The following is a 21,410-nucleotide window of genomic DNA, read 5'->3' on the forward strand; positions in this document are numbered from 1 at the left end:
CTCCATTCTGTCTAGAAGAAAGGACTGAAAATGAAGTTCATGATTGGCCATGCCTATATGATGAAGCCTCCATTAAAATCCAAAAGTACAGTGTTCAGAGAACTAGGTAAGCAAACACATCTGCACTGGGAGAATGGCACACCCCAACTCCACAGGGACAGAAGCTGCTACAATCATCGCCCCCCCCCACCCCAATTTACGGCTATGTATCTCTTTGGCTATTCATCTGTATCTTTCAGTAAGTTGCTGAGTGTAAGTAAATGTTTTTCTGAGTTCTGTGATCTGCTCTACCAAATTAATTGAATCTAAAAGGGAAGGAGGTCATGGGAACCTCTGATTGGTAGCCCAGTCAGAGAGAAAGTGTGGGTAACCTGGGGACCTATTACTTGTGATGGGCATCTGAAATGGGACGCAGGCAGTCTTGTGAGACTGAGCCTTTAACCTATGTGATCTGATGCTATCTTCAGGTAGACAGTGTCAGAATGGAATTAAATTGCAGACATCCGGGGTGCCTGGGTGACTCAGTCAGCTAAGCATCTGACTGCAGCTCAGGTCATGATCTCATGGTGTGTGGGTTCAAGCCCTGCATCAGGCTCTGTCCTGACAGCTCAGAGCCTGGAGCCTGCTTCAGATTCTGTGTCTCCCTCTCTCTCTGCCTCTCCCTGCTCATGCTCTCTCTCAAAAATAAACATTAAAAACATTTTTAAAAAATAAAAAAAAAATTGCAGGACACCCAGCTGGTGTCATGGAGAACTGCATAGTGTGGGAAAAACCCCACACATATTTGGTGACTAGAAGCATCATAAGTGAAGTGTTGTGAATATGGTAACCTTGTGGGAGTGAAGGAGACACCTAGGTAGAAGACTGAGTTTTTCAAATACATCTCATTAAGGAGAGAGGTGAGAATTTGGAATGGACTCAAGGGCAGGTCCACTTGACCCTCTCCCTCCAACTTCCAAAGCAAATCTCAGTTCATGCCAAGCAGCCCATGAAATAAATCTGAGGACAGGAAAACGGTGCAAATACACAAAATTCAACTGCATTAGAAAACATTAATGTCGGCTTGGACCTACATAAAGAAGGCCAGGTCTTTAAATAAATTAATGCAAAACGTATTTGCTTTTGTCACCTGACTTTTGGCTCCCTAAGTCTAACTTTTGTGCAACAATTAAAAAAAGATTCTTCCATGTAATCAGTACACCAATCCCTCAAAGGCCTTGATCACACAGCTGCGAAGCTGAGAAGTTTCATATCTGAGACCAAGAGAAGGCACAATCATTGGGAATGGGTAAATATCAAGCTGGGTTTCCTAAGATCAAGTTCAAGTTAGAATTTGGAACAACTTGTAAAATTTAGCATGGTAGAGAGAATATCACAGTATGAAAAACAACAACAACAATAGGATTATAACTTCTGTTGAATTTTCCTAAGGAAACAGACTAAAGCCATATGTAAATAGATTTGATGGGGGTCATTTCCATTGCTTGGCAATACAATTCCTTTCTCTTTTCTCTTATGTATAATCAGAATGCTTGAATCCCTATTCATTGACCTAGTGGTTAAGAACACCAAAGTGACTGACCTATAGTGCAAATATTTGTTAGTTTGGTCCTCTTAAGATTGGATCAGACGGTCCTTTTACATGTATCATCAATATATTACAGGACCTGTAAACAGTGAGTCCCAACTTCTAAGGATGACAATACTTCACTCAGTAGTGCTTTCCCCCGCACAGAATAAGCATAGGTAAGGCAATAATTTCTTTTAATGAGATTAATTCTGATGATAACTTCAGAGGCAGTTTCAATGCAAGATGTAGATTCCTTTTAATCCTCCTTACGAATTAAAATATTGAATCATTTTTGATGTCACTGGTATGGTGGTTATAAACAGAAGTGAGACTGAAGGGGCAGTGTTTTAAATAAATGAAGCCATAACCCTAGACTTTTTCTGTCTTGGATTACCCGGAGTATCGTCCTAAATCCACCTAGAACAGAACTTAAATGATGTTTGCATTAACTGGAGTGAAAACTGGTCATCAGATCCATTTCTACCCCCAGAACACATACACAAGGGGATGCAAAGCCTTCCTTTCGGCCAGGACCTAAAGATTTCCTGGAAGTTTTAAACCCCAAATATGTGCTCAGAGTCTACCCGCTCCCCAATCGAATATCTGTGCAATAACTATCACGAATTTATGCAAAGGTAAGGCTGAAGTGCCCCACTGTCTGGGAGCTTTCCACTGTGTAGGTGCTAGTTTGGATGTGTGTAAAGGCGTGTGTGTGTGTGTGTGTGTGTGTGTGTGTGTGTGTGTGTGTGTGTGTAATACCGGTGTTTTCTTAAAGAAGGAGTTGAATTGACGCCAATAGGTCATCCTCCCCCGATGAGCACTTTGTATTATGGTTATTCCTCCCCTGGGGTGGTGGAGACTATTCTGCACGCCTTTAGGCAGTCGGACATCCCTTACACTTGAGGTTTTCAAAGTAAACGAAGAACCTAGCGCTTCTGCGGAGTCCAAAATCCACCTGCGAACTTGGGGACGAGAGAGTTCGGCGGAAAGGAAAGGTGACTGGGAAGTTGCGCCACCTTCGTCGGGCACTTTCCACGGAGGAGAGTCTACTAAGGGGGTGGGGTGCGGGAAAGGAGAGGGAAAGAAAGAGAGAAACACCCTCCTCCTCTTTGAGAAATTGCACCTCAGCCAGAGATCTGGGTATTATTTTACCTGTATTTATAAAAACCACCACCGCACTCCCTGCACCAACCACCCGACTGCCTCGACTTCCATTAAAAGCAGCTACTAAGACCAAAGAAAGAGGGAAAGACCGAGGAGCGGGGGGAAGACAAATAAATAAATAAAAGAGAGCGCGGGGGGGTGGGGAAGGGGAGAGAAGGGAGAGAGGGAGCGCCTGGGACTCCAGACGGCGGCAGGTTCAATTAGCTAAACAAAGAAATCATGGCGGATTGTTTACATTTGGCAGCGCCCGGGCTGCGCGGACCGCCGGCCCCGAGCCGCCGCGGCCCCCGAGGAGTCGGCCGAGCTGCCCCCGCGCCCTGGCCGGGTAAGTGACGCCGGCCGCGGGCCCGGGGCGCGGCCGCCACGCGCGCCGCCCCCGCCGCCACCCCGCCCCCGCCGGCCCCCGGCGCCCCCCCCCCGCCCCCGCCACTCCCCCTGCAGTCGCCCCAGCCCCCTCCCCCTGCCCCCGGCGCAGCTGGGCTCTGTGTGGATTTCGGTGACGCTGTGGCTCCGTTCCTTCGCTGCTGGTGCTGCTGCTGCTGCTGCTGCTGCTGCTGCTGCAGCCTTGGGGAAGGGGTGGGGGCGGCGGGGCGGCGTGGAGAGCCGGGACCCCCTCCACGTGGTCAGCCCAGCTGGCGACCCCGGGGCGTGCTCTGGGCGCCGCCTGGCTCCAGGACCGGGGCGGAGCACGCCGCAGCCCCAGAGGTGGGGCGGGGCAGTGACCCGGAGGGAAGCGCCAGTGCGGAGGGCGGGGATGGTTACTGAGAGACGCAGCCCCGGGGGAGGGCCACCGCTTTGGGTCCTCAGGGTCTAGTAGCCTCCTTGCAGCCTCCTACTCTCCTGCCTCTCTTTCATGCCCTCCGTCCCCACGACCTCGCTCTCTCTCCTTCCTGTCCACCTCCCCTCTCTGGCCGGTCTTAAGGTTGACAACCTGTGCACGAGGTCACCTGTAAAGGCTGAACTTGCCAAAGCCACCCAAGTCTGTGACAGCTTTCCAAAGGCGAAATCTTTCCTCATCTTTCTGGCCTCAGGGGTCACTTTTTTCCCCCGGTAGGATGGAACTCTCTTGCTCCTACAGAGGCTTTTAGAGTGTCTTTGTGCTGAGGTTGGCACAGTGGTACTGGGAGCTGACTAATGACGGGAGGAAAACAAAGGCAACAAATGGGGGCGGGGGGGGCGGGGGGGGGGGAGAGGGCAGTGTCACCAACAATAGAGGGACTCTCTATTCTCCCAGGAAAGATGGTTTCCTTTGCGGGAATCCTTAAGCATCATAGGCATGCAACTGACACATTTCCTTTGTAGAGAGAAAAACAAATCTTTAGGTCTTCAAGTTAATCTGCTTTTCTTTCAATAAAACTTTTTTTTTAATGTTTAGTGCATTTACTTTTCTTTTTTTCTTGCTTTCCCTTTCCAGAACCTGAGTTAATATCTCATATTTTATCTCTTTGTATCCTATCGGGGGGAAAAATTCACAGCCGAGGACAGACTGTCAGAGCAGGACTGGAAGTTGGTAGCATTTAAGCATTGGAGGCCCAGGCGTGGCTGGGGATCAGGGCATCAGAACACACATCCTTTTGATTCTCTGACATCATACAGCTGACAGGTTGCTAATGGACATTGTAACTTGGAGTACAGTAAATTGCTTTATCACCTGAGAAAGAGAAATGGTGATGTTTAAAAAAAAAAACAAAAAAAGCAAAACACCTTTTGTACTATCATAGCAATTATTCTAGCTTTTCTATACGAATACAATTCAAGTGAATGGATTTTTGATTCATAATTTTTGTTATGCCCTATCAAAGGCCCAACAAGAAGATATGCTCCCACTTTTTCTCTTCTTCCCCTTGAAAGTAGCACACTGGATGGGCAATTGAATCTCATATATTAGATTCAGCCAAACTATATCCATTTTTCTTGTTAATCACTAAAGCAACTTTCTATCCAACCCACTACATCCTTCATAAAGCAAAACTTTTATCGGGCAGGCATAGCTCTATACTTTGCCATTTTGCTACTCAGTTCTTTTTGACCTGTTGACATTTCAAAAAACTAAAATGCACTCACAGCAGTATAGGAAGGAGAGTGGGTCGAAAGACTTAGCTAACTCAAGAACCAAGACCTTCAGTACTGGAGTCAGAAGTTCTCACTTAAGATTGTACACGTCAATTTTCACACTTGTGTGGACATTAGAAAAACAAAGTTGGTGCTTCCATAAAGAGCCTCTACCCGGACACTTAACTCACTAGTTAGCTTGAGATTCCATTACTCAGTAACCCAAAGCACATTCTCATAAATGGATTTTATGTTGACTTCCTGCCCATACCAGGTCAGAGATCATAATCATGGAAAGAAGTGAATTGGCCTCCAAAGTGACTTAAACAGAAGCAGAAAGATCAGTCTTTGGGTTATAGATCTTGCTGACCCACTAAGGGTCAGTAAATTAGTCGACTGCACTTGAGTTGACACTTCTGATCCCAACTTAATGGGTTGATTAACTGATGGCTGCTATCTTCATTATGGGCTATTAGCACATTGTTAAACCTGAACTTAGAGTACAGAATTGTTTTTATGTTTACTCTTTGGTTCCCAAGGTTAATCAATATTCATCATGGCCTTAAATTATTTTTAACTAAAGAGGTTAAATAAACCCTTTTGTAGAGAAAAGAAAATTCAATACCATAACTATATATGATTTTGGGATGCAAAATGTTATCTGATTAAAGATTTTGCCGCGTACACAAAAAGATCCAATTAGAAACACTATCACCAAATGGAAAAGTGCATATAAATATACACATTACAGATTTAAAATCAACATCCTTCTCATTAGTAGCTAGCACCCTGACCCTCTTATCCTTCTGTGTGCATTTGAGTGACCGTCAAATTTAACACATGATATTAAGACTTCCAGTGATGATTTTCGTAACTTGCAGGCGAGGAATAGCTCTTTGTAGGCAATGCCGAAGCCTAGACTTTGCCTACCATGAAGTGTGAATATTAGGCCCCAATGAGGCACATATCTGTGATCAGTAGATGTTAGAAATCAGTCTCTCGAGTGCATTATTAAATCCCTGGTGTGTTTCTTCTTTCTTTACCTTCCTGATACTTCTAGAACATTCCAAGGTAGTTGGAATCCTGGTAGAATGGGTATCATCAGTGATTACTCTTTAATCTCACCATTTGGTAATCAATAGGTCAGTAGTGCTGGAAAAACGGTTTAAGATGCTTGCAAAATTTATACTCCCAATCACATGACAGATTAGGAGTATAGATTGTTTCTTTCATGTGGAACTTCATTCAAAGCTCAGTGTTCTTCGGTCAGTTCTGTCAAGAGGAGCAGTAATTTCTGGTAGAGGATTTTGAATGGAATAATTGGTAAACACTGATTGAAATGAAATAAAAAACAAAAATATATTTAAATTCAATAATTATTCTATAGATAAAAATAGGAGAATTGGGATTTTTTTTTTTTAATTTCTAAAATCAAGGCTGAGAAGGGGCCAAGGAAACCTGATAGTTTCAAAATCGAAAGACCGGTCCTCAGAATCATGAGAGGCCACTGAATTTGGAAAAGAGGAGATCACCGATGACCTTAGGGAGGATAGCATTGATTCAGGGGTTGGAACCAAAGTCAAGATTGTGGGAGGGCAAAGACGGTGAAAAAAATTATCACAGATAATTTTAAAGAAGAAGGTCTCTGAATGACATTCTTGAAAGGTACTATGGATGGCAGATTCTCGGTTTGCAGGACCAAGTCTCAGAGAAAATAGGATCCTAGTAGAAATGGAATTAAAACAGCATTAACTACATTAAAAACTCCATAGCAAATAAAAGCTGTGGAGGGCACCTGCCTATAAAGCTAACCACATTTGTCAGCATTAAAAGCCTGCACCAATAGGTAATCCTCTTGAATCATCTTTTTTAGTCATTTGGGGACACATGGCTATAGGATTGTGATCTGCCGAGGCAGACGGTCCCCAAGCTCCAGGGTACACAGATTATTTTTGGCTTTAAAGTGTTTGCGCCCATTCTTACTTGAAATTCAATGTCTTTTGCACTTGCTTTCTCCCTTATTTCATTTTCTTAAGCCCTGCCAAAATGCTTTTGTAACCATATAGCCCTTCTACAAATTATCTTGGTATTTAGAGGAATTTTTTTTTTCTTTTTCTGGAGGGGGGCTGTGCATCTGGTGTCATATCTGCAGTTAGAGGATGTGCTCTAAGCAGATTCCTCTCTGAAACACTGGACTGCATTGCCCACCAGAGTAAGCAGTAACATTTATTGTCCTATCCTGTCACTGGAGTGATCGAACTGAATCCATAATATGTAAAAACATGGTAGGCTTTACCCTGGTTATTTAAAATTTGTTTGGCAAGAGCTTATTTTTATTATGAACGGTATATTGTGAACAGGGGAGAAGTAAAAGCAAAACATTTGGCATTGACAATCTGCAGATAGATAAGATTTTTGTTTTTTTGTTTTTGTTTTTTAAATAAGAATTTGATTTAATTAAGATGGCTTGGAGGTCTGCTCTGTGCTTGGAGCAGGAGCACGGGCTGTTATGAGGCACAGGCTGTGGCAAACAAAATGGGGCAGCAAAAAGAATCCTCTCCCCATTTTCACTCCTGCTCACCTCAGAGGAAGCAGAAAGGCCTCAGGTCAAGCCTAAGCCAAATCGGTAGAATCTGCATCAAGGGAAGGCAGAGTTGTTCAAAGAAGCCACTGGACTTCCAGATCCTATCAGAGAGTTCTTGCCGGTTAGTAGAAGAGCTAGGGGAAGCAGAATCTTGTCAGGGTGAGAGGCTGGAGGAACTCTGCTGAGCCACCGTGGCCCCAGCCTTGGTCCCCACTAGGCTCTGTCAGTACCAGCATATGAACCAGAACCAGGCAGAAGCTGAATCACAAAGTAGGTAGGCTTTATATGAGGGAGGTTAGGTGGAGGGGTGGGTATTATTGCAGAAGTCTGTCTAGACGCAGCAGACCCAACTCTCTTGCCAAATCTAGCTCACCAGTGGCTTAGAGTTTTTAATATTCAATCGTGTCCCTATTGTACATGTTTTGTGGGGAGGGGTGAGGATTGGGTGGGGCTGCAAAGCATGGACAGAGTAGGAAAAGGCAGCGGCTGCTAAAAATGAAGTAACCCGATGAAATCACAGGATTGGAATAAAACATAATATTCCAGGGGTGCCTGAGTGCCTCAGGTGGTTAAGCGTCCAACTTCGGCTCAAGCCATGATCTCACGGTTAATGGGTTCGAGCCTTGCATGGGGCTCTGAGCTGACAGCCCAGAGCCTGGAACCTGCTTCAGATTCTGTGTCTCCCTCTCTCTCTGCCCCTCCCCCACTTGCACTCTGTCTCTCTCTCTGTCTCTGTCTCTCTCTCAAAAATGAACATTAAAAAAAAATTTTTAATAAAAAAAACCCATAATATTCCAAAGGTGTAGTGTTTGAAAGCAAGAACTGTATGCTCAAATAAAATTGTGTGTCCAGGATTATGTATTTTGAACAGTGCACTGGAAGCTACTTTAAGTTGCTCTGAATTAATGTGTCAAAATTCTTATTTCAAGCCCTTGTGTGTGTTGCTACAACTCAATGAAAGTTTTAAATTCAACGAATATACTCACATAACACATTTGTCATGGAAACTATCCTTTCCAAATTAAAGCTTCTAAATATAGCCCAGGTGAAACTGAGCACTAGAAAGAGTGAGTGTGACAATGGTATTTTATTATCAATTGCCATCATTTCCCCTACACCAACACATTTTGAAGACTGTGTCTTCTTAAAGGCATCACGTACAGTTTAATAGAACTGATTAAATGATATAACTTCCTGGCTAAAACACAACAAATATCAAACATCTTTCCCCTCTCATAATTAGTTGAAGAATGATACTACATATATACAAGAGGCTCTGTGAATATCTAAGAATATCATACTATCAAGAACACACACATAGCTCAACATATTGAGCATTCAAACCGGCATCTTTTAAAAAATCAATGTCTTCTGTTATAGTTCACTTTTTATGACTGCCTCAAAATTTCAGTGGCTGTAATTTTAAAATAATGTATAAACTTTCTGTTGCTGTTACTAAAATTTACTACAAACTTCATTGCTCAGGACAACCCAAATTTATTATCTCACAGTCCTGTAGGTCATGGCCTCACTGGGATATAGTCAAGATGTCAGTAGGGTTACATTCCTTTCTAAGGGCCCTGGAGAAATGGAGAAAATCCATTTCCTTTGCCTTTTCCAGATTCTGGAGGCCACCCACATTCCTTGGCTCATGGCTCCTTTCCTCCATCTTCAAAGCCAGCAATGTTGCATCTGACTTTTCTTCCATTGTCACATCTCCCTCTAACCACAGCTGGGAACAGTTCTCTGCTTTTGAGAATCTACGTGATTTGACTGGACACATCTGGCTAGTCCCCATTTCATGGACTTTACCAAGTCCCCTTTGCCACAGAAAGTATCACATTGACAGATTCTTAGGATGAGGATATGAACATCTTGGTGGGTGAGGGGGAGTCATTATTCTGCCTAATTTTTAATTCTACTCTCTTCTTAACTGTTAGTTTAGGTTCCTCTGCAAGCCAACACCAAGGCAAGGATACTAGTGCCACAAGTTTATTTGGGAGTGATACAAGAAATGCTGATGAGACCCTGGGAAAAGGAGATAAGGCATAAAAGAAAGACAAGACATGGTCCATTATCAAGCAAGTTGCCACTGGGAAATTGAGGTTTAATCCCATTGGGGCACTCTGAGGGACAGTGTAGAACTAAGAATTATTCCAATGGAGGGGTGAGGAATCTGTAGCATTTATCTTCCACATCCCCGTTCTTATTGGCTCAGGCTGCTTCTAAGGGTGTTATCTCTCTGCTCTCTGGTACTTCTGGCTCATCCTGCATGTGGGCCAAGCATGTTCTCCCAACCAGGCTGAAGACCTCAAGCAGAGATCACAGGTATTCACAGCAAGCAGGCTTCAGAATGAAGAAGCGAGTGTTGGGAGTTTATGAATGGAACACCAAGGGGTACCTCTCAGATTTATTCATTAATGAGTCCTACTTTTTATCATTCCTCCATTTCTCTGACACCTCTTTCTTTCTATAGCTAGGATCCAGATCAGCTTCTCTTCATTGCTCCACTAATCCATTCTTGCATCTCAAGTTCTGTTCCACTCTAATTTGTGCTATATATGGCTTCAAAGTTTGTCTTCTTGAAGACATCACTTTTACTGTGCTACTTATTATTTTTTAATGTTTATTTTTCTTTTTATTTTGAGAGAGAGAGAGCATGAGCAAGAGAAGGGCAGACAGAGAGACAGAGAGAATCCAGGCTCCATGCTGTCAGTTCAAGAGTGTGACATGGGGCTTGAACCTATGAACCATGAGATCATAACTTGAGCCAAAATCAAGAGCCAGATGCTTAACCACTCAGCCATCCAAGCATCCCTCATTGTGCTACTTAAAACACACAAGTAAGCAAGCAAACAGACAAAAGCCTTAGTCAATTTCCCATTACCTATAGGAAATTTTTAAAATAAAAATCCTTAGTCTAGCCTTCAGGTACATTCATTGTGGCCCCCCTTATCACCTTACCTTTATCAACTCTTATACCAATTTATTTTTATCAACTTTACCCCTTTACCCTGTCCCTGGAGAACAGAAGAATTAATCCAATTTGCCTAACTATGTTTTGCTTAGTTCATAGTCCTTAACCCTTTGGATCTAAACCTGGGTGAAGTGGAACTTTTCACCTGATCCAGGTCAAATACTCTTGTGTCATCAATCTCTTTACTTGTCTCATTACAATTTCTTTCTTTCTTTCTTTCTTTCTTTCTTTCTTTCTTTCTTTCTTTCTTTCTTTCTTTCTTTCTTTTTCTTTCTTTCTTTCTTTCGAGAGGGAAGGAGACAGAGAATTCCAAGCAGGCCCCACTTTGTCAGCACAGAGCCCAACAAGGGGCTTGATCTCACCAACCCTGAGATCAAGACCTGAGCTGAAATCAAGAGTCAGATGCTTAACCAACTTAGCCACCCAGGCACCCCTCGTCACTATTTTTAAGCCCATCTTATGCTTTCCTTTCTTCATGCTCTTGGTCATAGATTGTCTTTTTCTGGGCTAATCATCTAATCTCTGCCCACCCTTCAAGGTTCAGGTAAAACCTTTCCCATCCCTATTTAGCCTTGCATTACTCCATTCCAGTTGGAAGTGAGCGATCTCTCTTCTCTGAACACTTTAAAGCTACTATTTTAGCTTTTATTACTTTTTGTTCATAAGTTTAGCTATATTTTCCATAGAACGTAAGTTTAATATCCTCAGGCCTTTGAAGATAACAGGACATCATATATTTTTGCCTCTCAAATCCTAGGATGTTTTGGGTGTATTGTATACTCTTTAGCTATTTGTTGATAAATTTGTTAAATAATCTTTTTTTTTTTTTTTTTTGGAAAACATGAGCAGCATATCTTGACAAAAGCAAAAACTAATTAAAGGGGAAAAATCAGTATTTTAATGACAAATGCTACCGCTGTGCTACAAAGCAATTCATTACTTGAGTTGAATAAAAATCTAATTCTTGTTTTCTTTCCTACTTCAACCAATTTTTTTTTCACATTAAAGACAGTAACAGGTTTGAAACTAAGACATCTTAAAAGTCAAGACTAGAAATTTGGATGTTTCTCTCTTAACCTAGCACAAAGAGATGTGGTAAGAATTATAAAGGGTTTTTCTTTTAACTGACAAAGTATAGTTTTAAAGTGTTTGGAGTTTTTCATTTCAATTTTTCAAATTTAAAAACTAATTGAAAAAGAACCTAGGATGGGACTGCCCGTGCAAGGCAAAAATATCCAGTGGCTCCTTGGGGTCTGGTTTTACTATTTTTCCCTGGAAAAAATCCTGTTTTCATTTGATCTCATGAGTCAAGGGTGGTGACTGCAAAAAGTTGGGAAGCTTGGCTGATGATTCTTTATGGTATCAGTACAGCTTTCCTTCTGTGCACAACTGTATCAAGGTCTGTGTTTTGTGTTGCCTTTTTAGTGTTGGAAATGGTACCAACAATGACATGGAAGTACCGCCACCAGAATAGAATAAAGTCATCTGGCAGGGGAGCATCATTTGCTTATCTCTGACCTCATTAACACCAATCAATTGCGTTAATAATCAACATATCCAGCTAGTAACACTTTAGCAGTTCTCAGCCCTGGGAGTTTAAAAATACTGATGCCTGGGGTGCCTGGGTGCCTCAGTTGGTTAAGAGTCTGACTGGATTTTGGCTCAGGGTATGATCTCATGCTTTGTGGGTTCGAGCCCTGCATTAGGCTCTGTGCTCAGAGCAAGGAGCCTGCTAGGGATTCTTTCTCTCCCTGCCCTTCCCCTGCACTAAAACAAAACAAAACAAAACAAAACAACACTGATGCCTGACCCCTGTCTGCAGAGATTCCGAGTTACTAGGTGCAGGTTGTGTTCTGGGCATCAGCATTCTAAAATTAGCTCCAGGTGATTTAATGAGCAGCCCAAACCTACTCTCTTCTCCAAGGTAGTTTAAGAGTTGAGCAAGCAGATTTGGCAGTACTGAGAGTAAAGACTCATATCCATACAATAGGAGTCAGAGTTAAATTTCAGGTCCCCTGACTCCTGGACCACAGTCCTACTTAAAGTGGGATCCTTGGACCAGAAGTGGCCCTTGGGAGCTTGTCAGAAAGGCAGAATCTGGGGCTAACCCCTGAGGGCCTGATTCAGAGTCTGCTTTTTAAATAACTTCCCAGGCTGCTTGGTATTCACCCTCGATGAGGGCTTTGAGAAGCCTTCGTCTTAACCATCAGTTAACTGCCATCTCTGAGAGTCTGGAGAATGGTTTACCTCTGTAGCCTCAAGATCTGGCACAACACCTGGAACTTAGAAGTTAACGGTTGAACTTTACATTCATTTTGGCTATAAAACATGTGAGGCACACGCTTTTAAACAATGTATCATTTGAAAAAATGAACTTGATTATACTTTCTATACTGTTTCATATTTCATGTCCATGAGCTTTGAGTACCTGTTCTGTACTGGGCACTGTAACTACAAAGGTCAAGAAGATACTTTTTCTCGCCATCTTGGGGGTGGGGGGGAAGAGAGGGACAATAGGCAGACGTGATAATGCTGCAGAGTGAGAGACATATTGGAAATAATGTGGCATAAGAGCTCACAGTGTTTGCCAAGAGAGCATGGTGGAAGGGCATTGGGTCTGGGTCTTTGAGGCAGTCCGGGATGGTTTTCGAGGTGGCATCGGGGTTTTAAGGGCAAGTGAAAGAAAGCAGACTCCACACAGCAATCAGGAGTCAGCCAGGCGGTGGAGGTGTGGGGACGCAGGCAGCACTGTTCACAGAGCACTGGGAGCAGAGCTGCCTGGGCAGAGGCTTGGAGTAGAAAGACCTCTATCCTGTGTCAAAATATAAGGCAAACCAGGGGCACCTGGGTGGCTCAGTTGGTTAAGCATCCGATGTCCGACTCTTGATCTCGGCTCAGGTCAGGATCTCACAGTTCGTGAAACTGAGCCCCGCATCGGGCTCTGTGCTGACAGTGGGGAGTCTTCTTGGGATTCTCCCTCTCCCTCCCCGTCTTTCTGCCCATTCCACTCTCCCTCTCAAAATAAACAAACCTAAAAATATATATATATATATGTATAAAGGCAAGCTGCACTCAGGAATGGTGTTTCTTGACAATCCAGTGGATGGAAATGCAGTAGAGTACTAAGGATGACAAGAGTTGGGAGACAGGGAAGAGAAGAGGGTTCCTGTACTTCTTACCATTTGGCCTTAGATATAAATGAAAACATTTAGAAAAGCAGGGGACAGCCCAAACATTTTGCAAGTTGGTAATATTAATTTCATGTTAACTGAGGTGTGAATTATAGCCCAGAGTTTGGAGGTCTCTTTTGGCTTAAGCCTTTAGCAGGCTAATGTTCAGAATTAACAATAAACAAACTGCAGTCCAATCCAGACAGAATCACCCAACTCCAATACCCTCAAAGCAAACTCCCTTTTCAAATGAGACTGTGGATTTAGACCCATGCTGTCCAATATAGCAACTACTAGTCACGTGTGGCTATTCAGTGCTTGAAATGTAGATAGTCCCAACTGAATTGTGCTGTACGTATAAAATACACATCAGATTTTTGAAGACTTACTACGAAACATGTAAAATATCTCATTAATATTTTATATTGATTATGAGGTTAAAATGCTAAAATTTGGTTGCATTGGGGGTTAAAGAATATATACTTTAAGGGGCGCCTGGGTGGCTCAGTCGGTTAAGCGGCCAACTTCGGCTCAGGTCATGATCTCGCGGTCTGTGAGTTCGAGCGCCGCGTAGGGCTCTGTGCTGACAGCTCAGAGCCTGGAGCCTGTTTCAGATTCTGTGTCTCCCTCTCACTGACCCTCCCCCGTTCATGCTCTCTCTCTGCCTCAAAAATAAATAAACGTTAAAAAAAATGTAAATTAATTTCAGGGGTGCCTGGGTGGCTCAGTCGGTTAAGCGTCCGACTTCAGCTCAGGTCACGATCTCACGGCTTGTGATTTTGAGCCCCGCATTGGGTTCTGTACTGAAAGCTCAGAGCCTGGAGCCTGCTTCAGATCTGTGTCTCCCTCTCTCTCTCTGCTCCTCCCCTGCACATGCTCTGTCTCTGTCTCTTAAAATTAATTTCATGTGTCCTTCACTTTTTAAAATGTAGCTAGAACATTCAAAAATATGTATGTGGCTTACATTATATTACTGTGAACAGATCTGACCTAGACACTTTCAAGTTGTAAATATTACTAAATAATTGTTTTTCTCTTCCCCACTCCTGGAAGCACACTCCCAGTTCCACCTGTGGCTCCACAAGACCTGGGAGTGGTTTTAGCTCTAAAGTTGTAGAGGCATACCTTTTCAACAGTTGTGACGAATTGGGGTGACATCAAATGAGTAACAGGCAAACTTTTGCCTTTGTCAAGTATCTTAAACATTTTCATTTTAGTATATCTTTTAAACATCGTTGCAGTTATTTTTGTTGCATTGTTATGCAGGTTTACAACTTGTCCGGCTCTTTCCCTCACAAGCCGGAATAAAATGCCATTGTCAAACACACCTTCTCTAATCTGTGCTGTTTGACATATACTAGGTAGGACAGAGCTTTAAGTTCTATTTTCTCTTCAGTGCAGACGTGAAAGTTCCAGTTAATGAGAGAGTTGTGTAGTGTTTGTGTTTCAGGAAGAAAAGGCTCCCTGAATCTGCCTTAAAGCTTTAGATATGCTGTACAGGGAATAAAGTGACATGCTCAAATTAACTGTGGCCAGACAGATCCACATGATATGAATATAAATGTTTGAGTCTTGCTCAAATTAAGGTTCTTGGTATCAGGGAAAGCGCTTTCTTACCAGGCACGTCAAAATCACTATATCTTACTCTTCTACTGGGACATATAGTACAGGATTTGCATTGAACTCAACTCTGAGATCTGATTTAATATACTTATAATACTTCTAAGGGGGAACTTCTTCAGTGGTCTAACATTTTCAGTCCATGTTTCTTTTCTTGGGCTCTAAGGAACTTCAAAAATCTTTCCACTTTACATCCAATTATGTGGTTAATTGGAAAGGGTAGAAGGTTAGAATGTTAGTTTTGGAGTCAGCAGACACGTTTCCGTACCTTACCTTCTGGTGATCGGAAAGTGTATCAATGTGCCCCCCCCCCCAAAAAAAAAAACCTTCTGAAGGACTAATTCCTTGAATGGTTATTTCTCCAAAAACCATTTCTTTGAAAGCCAATTCACCAAAATCCAATTCCCCTATCAAATAATTCATGGAAGGGCCAATTTGCCAAATCACAGATTTATCAACACTTTCCTTCAATGACGCTTCTCTTAAGTTTATCACAGATCCCATTGAGTAAGGCGGCCATAGCAGCTTGAAAGCCTATTTCAAAGTTTTAGATTAGTTTTGAACTCTTAATTTTTATTTTTGCTGTAGCCATTTTACATTAGTTGATAAGCTCTAAAATTCAGTGTACTCCAGGTTTTCTTCACGTATTGGTCCCTGACTTTGGGGAATTACAGTTCATTTATTTCACATCATGCTGTTGTCCTTGTTCTAAATTCAAGGACTTTTATAAATCCTAAGAATAAGATGAGCTTCTGTCACCCAACTCGTTTAATTGGGCCGGTTGCTTTTTGTCCTTTTTTGATTCAGAGATTTGCTAACTGGATAAATTAAATGGATTACTTGCAATGTATTTTAAACATTTTTGAAGTGCTTGAGATGTGAAACAAACAGGAAAGGACATTTGGCTGGTCTGGACTGACAAATGAGCTGCTGGACTGCGGGGTATAAATGGCTGTGGCAAACTAAAAAATGAACTAAAACTAAGACTAAACAAAATGAAATCTTGGAAATACCGTTATAGGCTGTTGAACCATTCCATGCAACTCAGTTTGCTAGAAATTTCAGAAAATGCAGAAAGTTTATGACTTCTGCTCCTTTGTTATGTTGACGTGCTTAGTACAAGATTCAGGATGAAAGCAGATACCATTATAAGCAATAGTAAGAAAGTATGAATGCCCAGACGGGATTTTATAATGGACCTTGTAATTAAGAGCTCAAATTTGATTTATATTAATCACCAATACAAATTTATTCCTAAAACGTGTGGTCATGAAGACAACATAAAAACAGTTGACTAAAATGTTAAAAGTAATCTCAAAAGCTTTCACTACTATGGATAATATGAATTGCTGTAAAAATCATAGTTTAAAGAAATAAGTTCTTGGGGCGCCTGGGTGGCTTGGTCGGTTAAGCGTCCAACTTCGGCTCAGGTCATGATCTCACGGTCCGTGAGTTCGAGCCCCGCGTCGGGCTCTGTGCTGACAGCTCAGAGCCTAGAGCCTGTTTCAGATTCTGTGTCTCCCTCTCTCTCTGCCCCTCCCCTGTTCATGCTCTGTCTCTCTCTGTCTCAAAAATAAATAAACGTTTAAAAAAAAAAAGAAAGAAGTTCTTGGTAAACTCAGCAGACTGGCCATTCTTCAAATTCATCATTTGGTAAATTGGCCAAATCAGTGAATGGTTTTTCAGCAAATTGCCCAAAAGGTATATGATTTGGGGCAAGTTAGTCAACTGTTATTATTTTTTTAATATTTATTTTATTTTTGAGAGAGAGAGAGACAGTGCGAGCAGGGGAGAGGCAAGAGAGAGAGAGAGAGAGAGGAAGACGCAGAATCTGAAACAGGCTCCAAGCTCCGAGCTGTCAGCATACAGCCCAACACGGGACTCGAACTCAAGAACAGTGAGATCATGACCTGAGCTGAAGCCAGACACTTAACCGACTGAGCCACCTGGATGCCCCAGGCAACTGCTCTGATCTCACTTGCTTTACTCTGTGAATGGGGACGATAAAGATGAGTGCCTCTGAGGGGCTTTGCCAGTATGAAATGAGGTAACATATACAGCACCTTACGTTTAGTTTAATCAGGGTTCTTTCCTTTTCCTTAGAATGAAGATCCGCCTATGGCTGGGCCACTAGCCAGTGGTCTGCCAGCTCAGGTCAGTTTTCTGGGCCTTAGTTTTCTCAAACTTAAAGTGAAGGGATTTGAGGAGGGCCTGGGTGGCTCAGTTCGTTGAGCATCTGGCTCTTGGTTTTAGCTCAGGTTGTGATCTCGCAGTTAATGAGTTTGAGCCCCGCATTGGGCTCTCTGTTGTCAGCACGGAGCCTGCTTTGGATCCTCTGTCTTTCTCTCTGCCCCTACCGCACTCGTGCATTCCCTTCCTCTCTCTCTCTCAAAAATAAATAAACATTAAAAAAAAAATAAAGTGAAGGGATTTGACTTATCTCTAAAATCTCCTTCTACCCCCCAAATTCCATGGTGTTAAAAACAAAAATAAGCTCTGGACTACTGAATCAAGACCCGTTTAATTCCAAAACTTTGGAGTCTGGATTCCACATAAGGACAGAATTCTGCGATCGAGGTAACTGGGTCATGGGTGCTAATTATGCAGAGCCTCTGAGTTGTTTGCTAGGACCCTGGATATTTTGTGGTAGCCAGAGTCCCAAGGTGATGTGGTTTTCAGCAACATGAGGGAAAAACAAGTTTGGCCCTGCATAAGTCATGGACTGGGGAGGGGTGAAGGGAGGGAGCACTCTGACTATATGCATACCTCTGGATGGACTTCGGCTTCATGCAGATGTCCACACATAGTTTAGCTCCAGTGAACCCTTCCTCATTGATGGATCTAGGGTATGCGGGCTGTGCTACGGTTGCCCGAAGGCCGACTGGGCACCTGGTGGCAAGTACACCAAGCGTGCCTCACCTGTTGATGTCTGTTCCTGTCCACTCTACCCTGGGCTTTTTGTTATTATCAGTATTGTGCATTTGCTATCCTCAAGCAGTCTTTTATCAAAAGAAGATAAGCATATGCTTGCCTGTATTACAGCATCTGAACATTTCTGTGCAAAGCAAGTCTTTATTCTGGCTATAGCACACCACACTTGTGAATTCAAACTAGTTAGAATAATAAATAAAAACTTTTTTAGAGCAGACCAACAAGCTTCTGTTGAAAATAGCCATGCCTAATTTAAAATGCTATAGAAAAACTCAACTCTTTCTTCTTGATATTTTATAATGTTAGAGGTTTTCCCCAAACACAGCAAAGTTTACAAATCCACTGATTGTGCATCCAGTCAATATTCCATCCATAGACCAACTGCATTTCCCTACGTGATTTTAAGTCTATCTTCAGGACTTCTAAACAAAGTAAAAAGCACACACTTTCTTTACATTGCCATCCATAAAATGCAGCACGGATCTCACTACATTTACTCAGGGGAAAAAGAAAGAGACATCTCCATGCTCTAGGAACCATTGACAGAACATACTGCAATCTTTTCATTAAGTTCACACAAAATGAGGATTTAACGCATGGGCAAAACAGCCCATCCCTGGAGGTTCCATTGCCCATAATCCCACCTTGAAAATAGCTCCATATTAATTGTCGCAGCCAAGTGGACACGGAGTTTTACTGCTCGACACTCCCACTTCACAGATAACTAACTGCAATGCTAGAAACCTTTGTTTTTCATTTTCTAACACATCCTCATTCAAGCAAATATTTTATATGTTCCTTTAAACCCAGAAAATCCATATGGATCAAGCTAAACATGAATGTCTTTGCTGTATTTTGATTTTAACTGTAGGACTTTGAGAATATTTATAAGGATATGTAGTTGTAAGTATATATACACACATATAAATATATGTATGGATGTACTCTGCTTTAAAATTTGACATCTGAAAATTCATATTTCATAAACTGATAAATTGCAAATCGGTCATCCACATTACTAAAGAACCAGCTGAAGCCTCCTTTAAGTAACCATATCCCTAGTTTAATTTAAAACATGATTCAATTTGTAAGTATTTTATTTTCACTTCACTCCTGGGATGCATTTATTGTTTAAAGTGAGGTGCACCTGGATGAAACGAATGTTTATAAATTCTGGCTTACCTTTCCCATTTCTGTGCCTCAGACTGTTAACTGCTGTAAGTCTTACTTTATATAAAATTATGTAGTTCAAGCCTTTTAATGAACCCAGAATAAGCGATTTCCCTAAATAACCACCGGGACATATATTATGCTCATTTCCTTAAAACAAAGAAAACAGAATTTCCCATATAGTAAAGCCCTCACTACCCACAATTCCACCTTACACATAAGAAGGGCTCAGTTGTTTTCAGGGTACTATACACAGTTTGCGACTCTGGCATGGTAAAAAATCCTGGCACCTAAACAGCCAGTAGGAGTAATGTGCCAGTTTTGAATTGTTCACTGTTTTTATTATAGGTTCTAGGTTTCAGATGAACAGGAGCCTCCTATTGCTTTTATAGCAGGATATTAAATTGCAGCCTCTGGCAGGCAGCACCTGCCCTCTTCCAGGCATGCTCTAGCCAGTCGTTGGCCATGTGATACTCTAATGTAATGTATATTTTGTGTTTTGCTCTACATGGGGATTTAAACATTTGGGAACACAATCTCTCCCTGAAGGTATGCAACCCGTGGTGTCAGGTCTTGATAAAGGCTCCAGCACAACTAAAATTTAGTGCATGTGGAAGGTCCTGCTTTCTGCAGGGTGTTTTGAGTGGTGAAATGAAACAAAATCTTATGAGCATCTTAGACAAATGTATATAATATCTCATTCCCTTTGGATGGAATTACTCGAAATCTCTTTCACCCTGACAGTCTATTATACTGACCACACAGCTTGATGTGTTTAGCACTACCTATTATACAGAGAATTTATCGTGCCCTGTCTGTGCTCTATAAAGGGATGAGTGTATTCTCCCTAAACCTGAAATTAGGGATACTTAAAATAATTAATAACCAGTGGATAGATTACCCATATTTATGATTTATCTATAGATATTCAATCAGATGTTTAAAGGCACATCTCAAAAAATAAAAGACACAACACTAACATCCTTAGTTTTGGTATTGTCAGTATCTGAAGTTCATTTTTACAGCATTTCTCTGAAGGTTCGTCTTCCAGAATTGCCCAGCTGAGCTTATAGCTTATTACTCAGTTAGAAATGGCAATTAGGGGAGCCTGGGTGACTCAGTCAGTTGAGCATCTGACTTTGGCTCAGGTCATGATCTCATGGTTCGTGGGTTCGAGCCCCGTGTGGGGCCCTTTGATGACCTCTTGGAGCCTGGAGCCTGCTTCAAATTCTGTCTCTCCCTCTCCCGCTGCCCCTCCCCTGCTTGTGTTCTCTGTCTTTCAAAAATGAATAAATGTTAAAGAAAAAGAAATGACAATTAAATCTGTTAGTACACAACTGTGGAACTAGGGATGGCTTCTTGAAATGTGATATATTTGACCTTTATTTCATTCATTTATTAAATCACAAAATACAGTATCATAGGATTAGGAGAGATCTTAAAAGTTCTCCATCCCAGTCACTCATCTGATAGTTTAATCACCTCTAGAACATTCTTGCCAAACTGATGTTCATAGGTGCACCTCAACTGTAATGTGTCACCCAAAGATTGGTTTCCTATTGGTCATGGCCAACAATGCCCTCCCATCCTCACAGTGCTGTGTAACACATTCAGGATGGGGATTGCAGCATTTTTGGAGCCAGGGAATAGGTCACTACAGGGTCTCTTATTGACTCACTGAGTTTTAAATTTCAAACACTTGATGCATGTGCCTTTAGCAACTGGGCTTTTGTTTCCGACTTCTTCAGAGTCTACCGCAAAATAAGGTTCAGATACCACAAGCCAATAACTGAAATGTGAAATGGCTTGAAAGGCAGTGGTATGCTGAAATGGGTTCCCAACTGCCATTATGGTTTGGTAGTTAAGGGACAGTCCAAGTTAAGTGAGATCTTTCTGGTAGCTTAAAATGTGTTTTGGTGGGAGTATTTACACCACAGAAATTGGCAAGTGGTTTAAATTGTCATCATAAGGAGATATGCATAACTGAGAATGGAAAAAGACAACAGGTATAATGCATTCCAAATATGCTCCTTCAAAGAGACCAAATATGTTAAGAAGTTCTTACTTCTTATTCGTATTCTTTAAAAAGAATACTTTTTAAAATATTATGGTAATGTGGGTAACTGTGGAAAAATGAAATTAGTACCTGAAGCTAGAGACTATCATCAAAGC

The 21,410-nt window shown here is 41.9% G+C and overlaps 1 protein-coding gene across 1 annotated transcript in view; it reads left to right on the plus strand.

The window, feature by feature from the left end:
- Nucleotides 1-2,399: 2,399 nt before the first annotated feature.
- Nucleotides 2,400-21,410, plus strand: part of LOC128773408 (uncharacterized) — a 147,523-nt gene continuing 128,512 nt past the window's right edge. The window contains exons 1-2 of the mRNA XM_053889955.1: nucleotides 2,400-2,724; nucleotides 2,882-3,059. Coding sequence (XP_053745930.1) covers nucleotides 2,400-2,724; nucleotides 2,882-3,059 — 503 coding nt within the window. The remainder of the gene's footprint in view (nucleotides 2,725-2,881; nucleotides 3,060-21,410) is intronic.

Source organism: Panthera pardus, unplaced genomic scaffold, assembly GCF_024362965.1.
Source record: "Panthera pardus isolate Hobbes unplaced genomic scaffold, ASM2436296v1 HiC_scaffold_25, whole genome shotgun sequence".
Classification (NCBI taxonomy): Eukaryota; Metazoa; Chordata; class Mammalia; order Carnivora; family Felidae; genus Panthera; species Panthera pardus.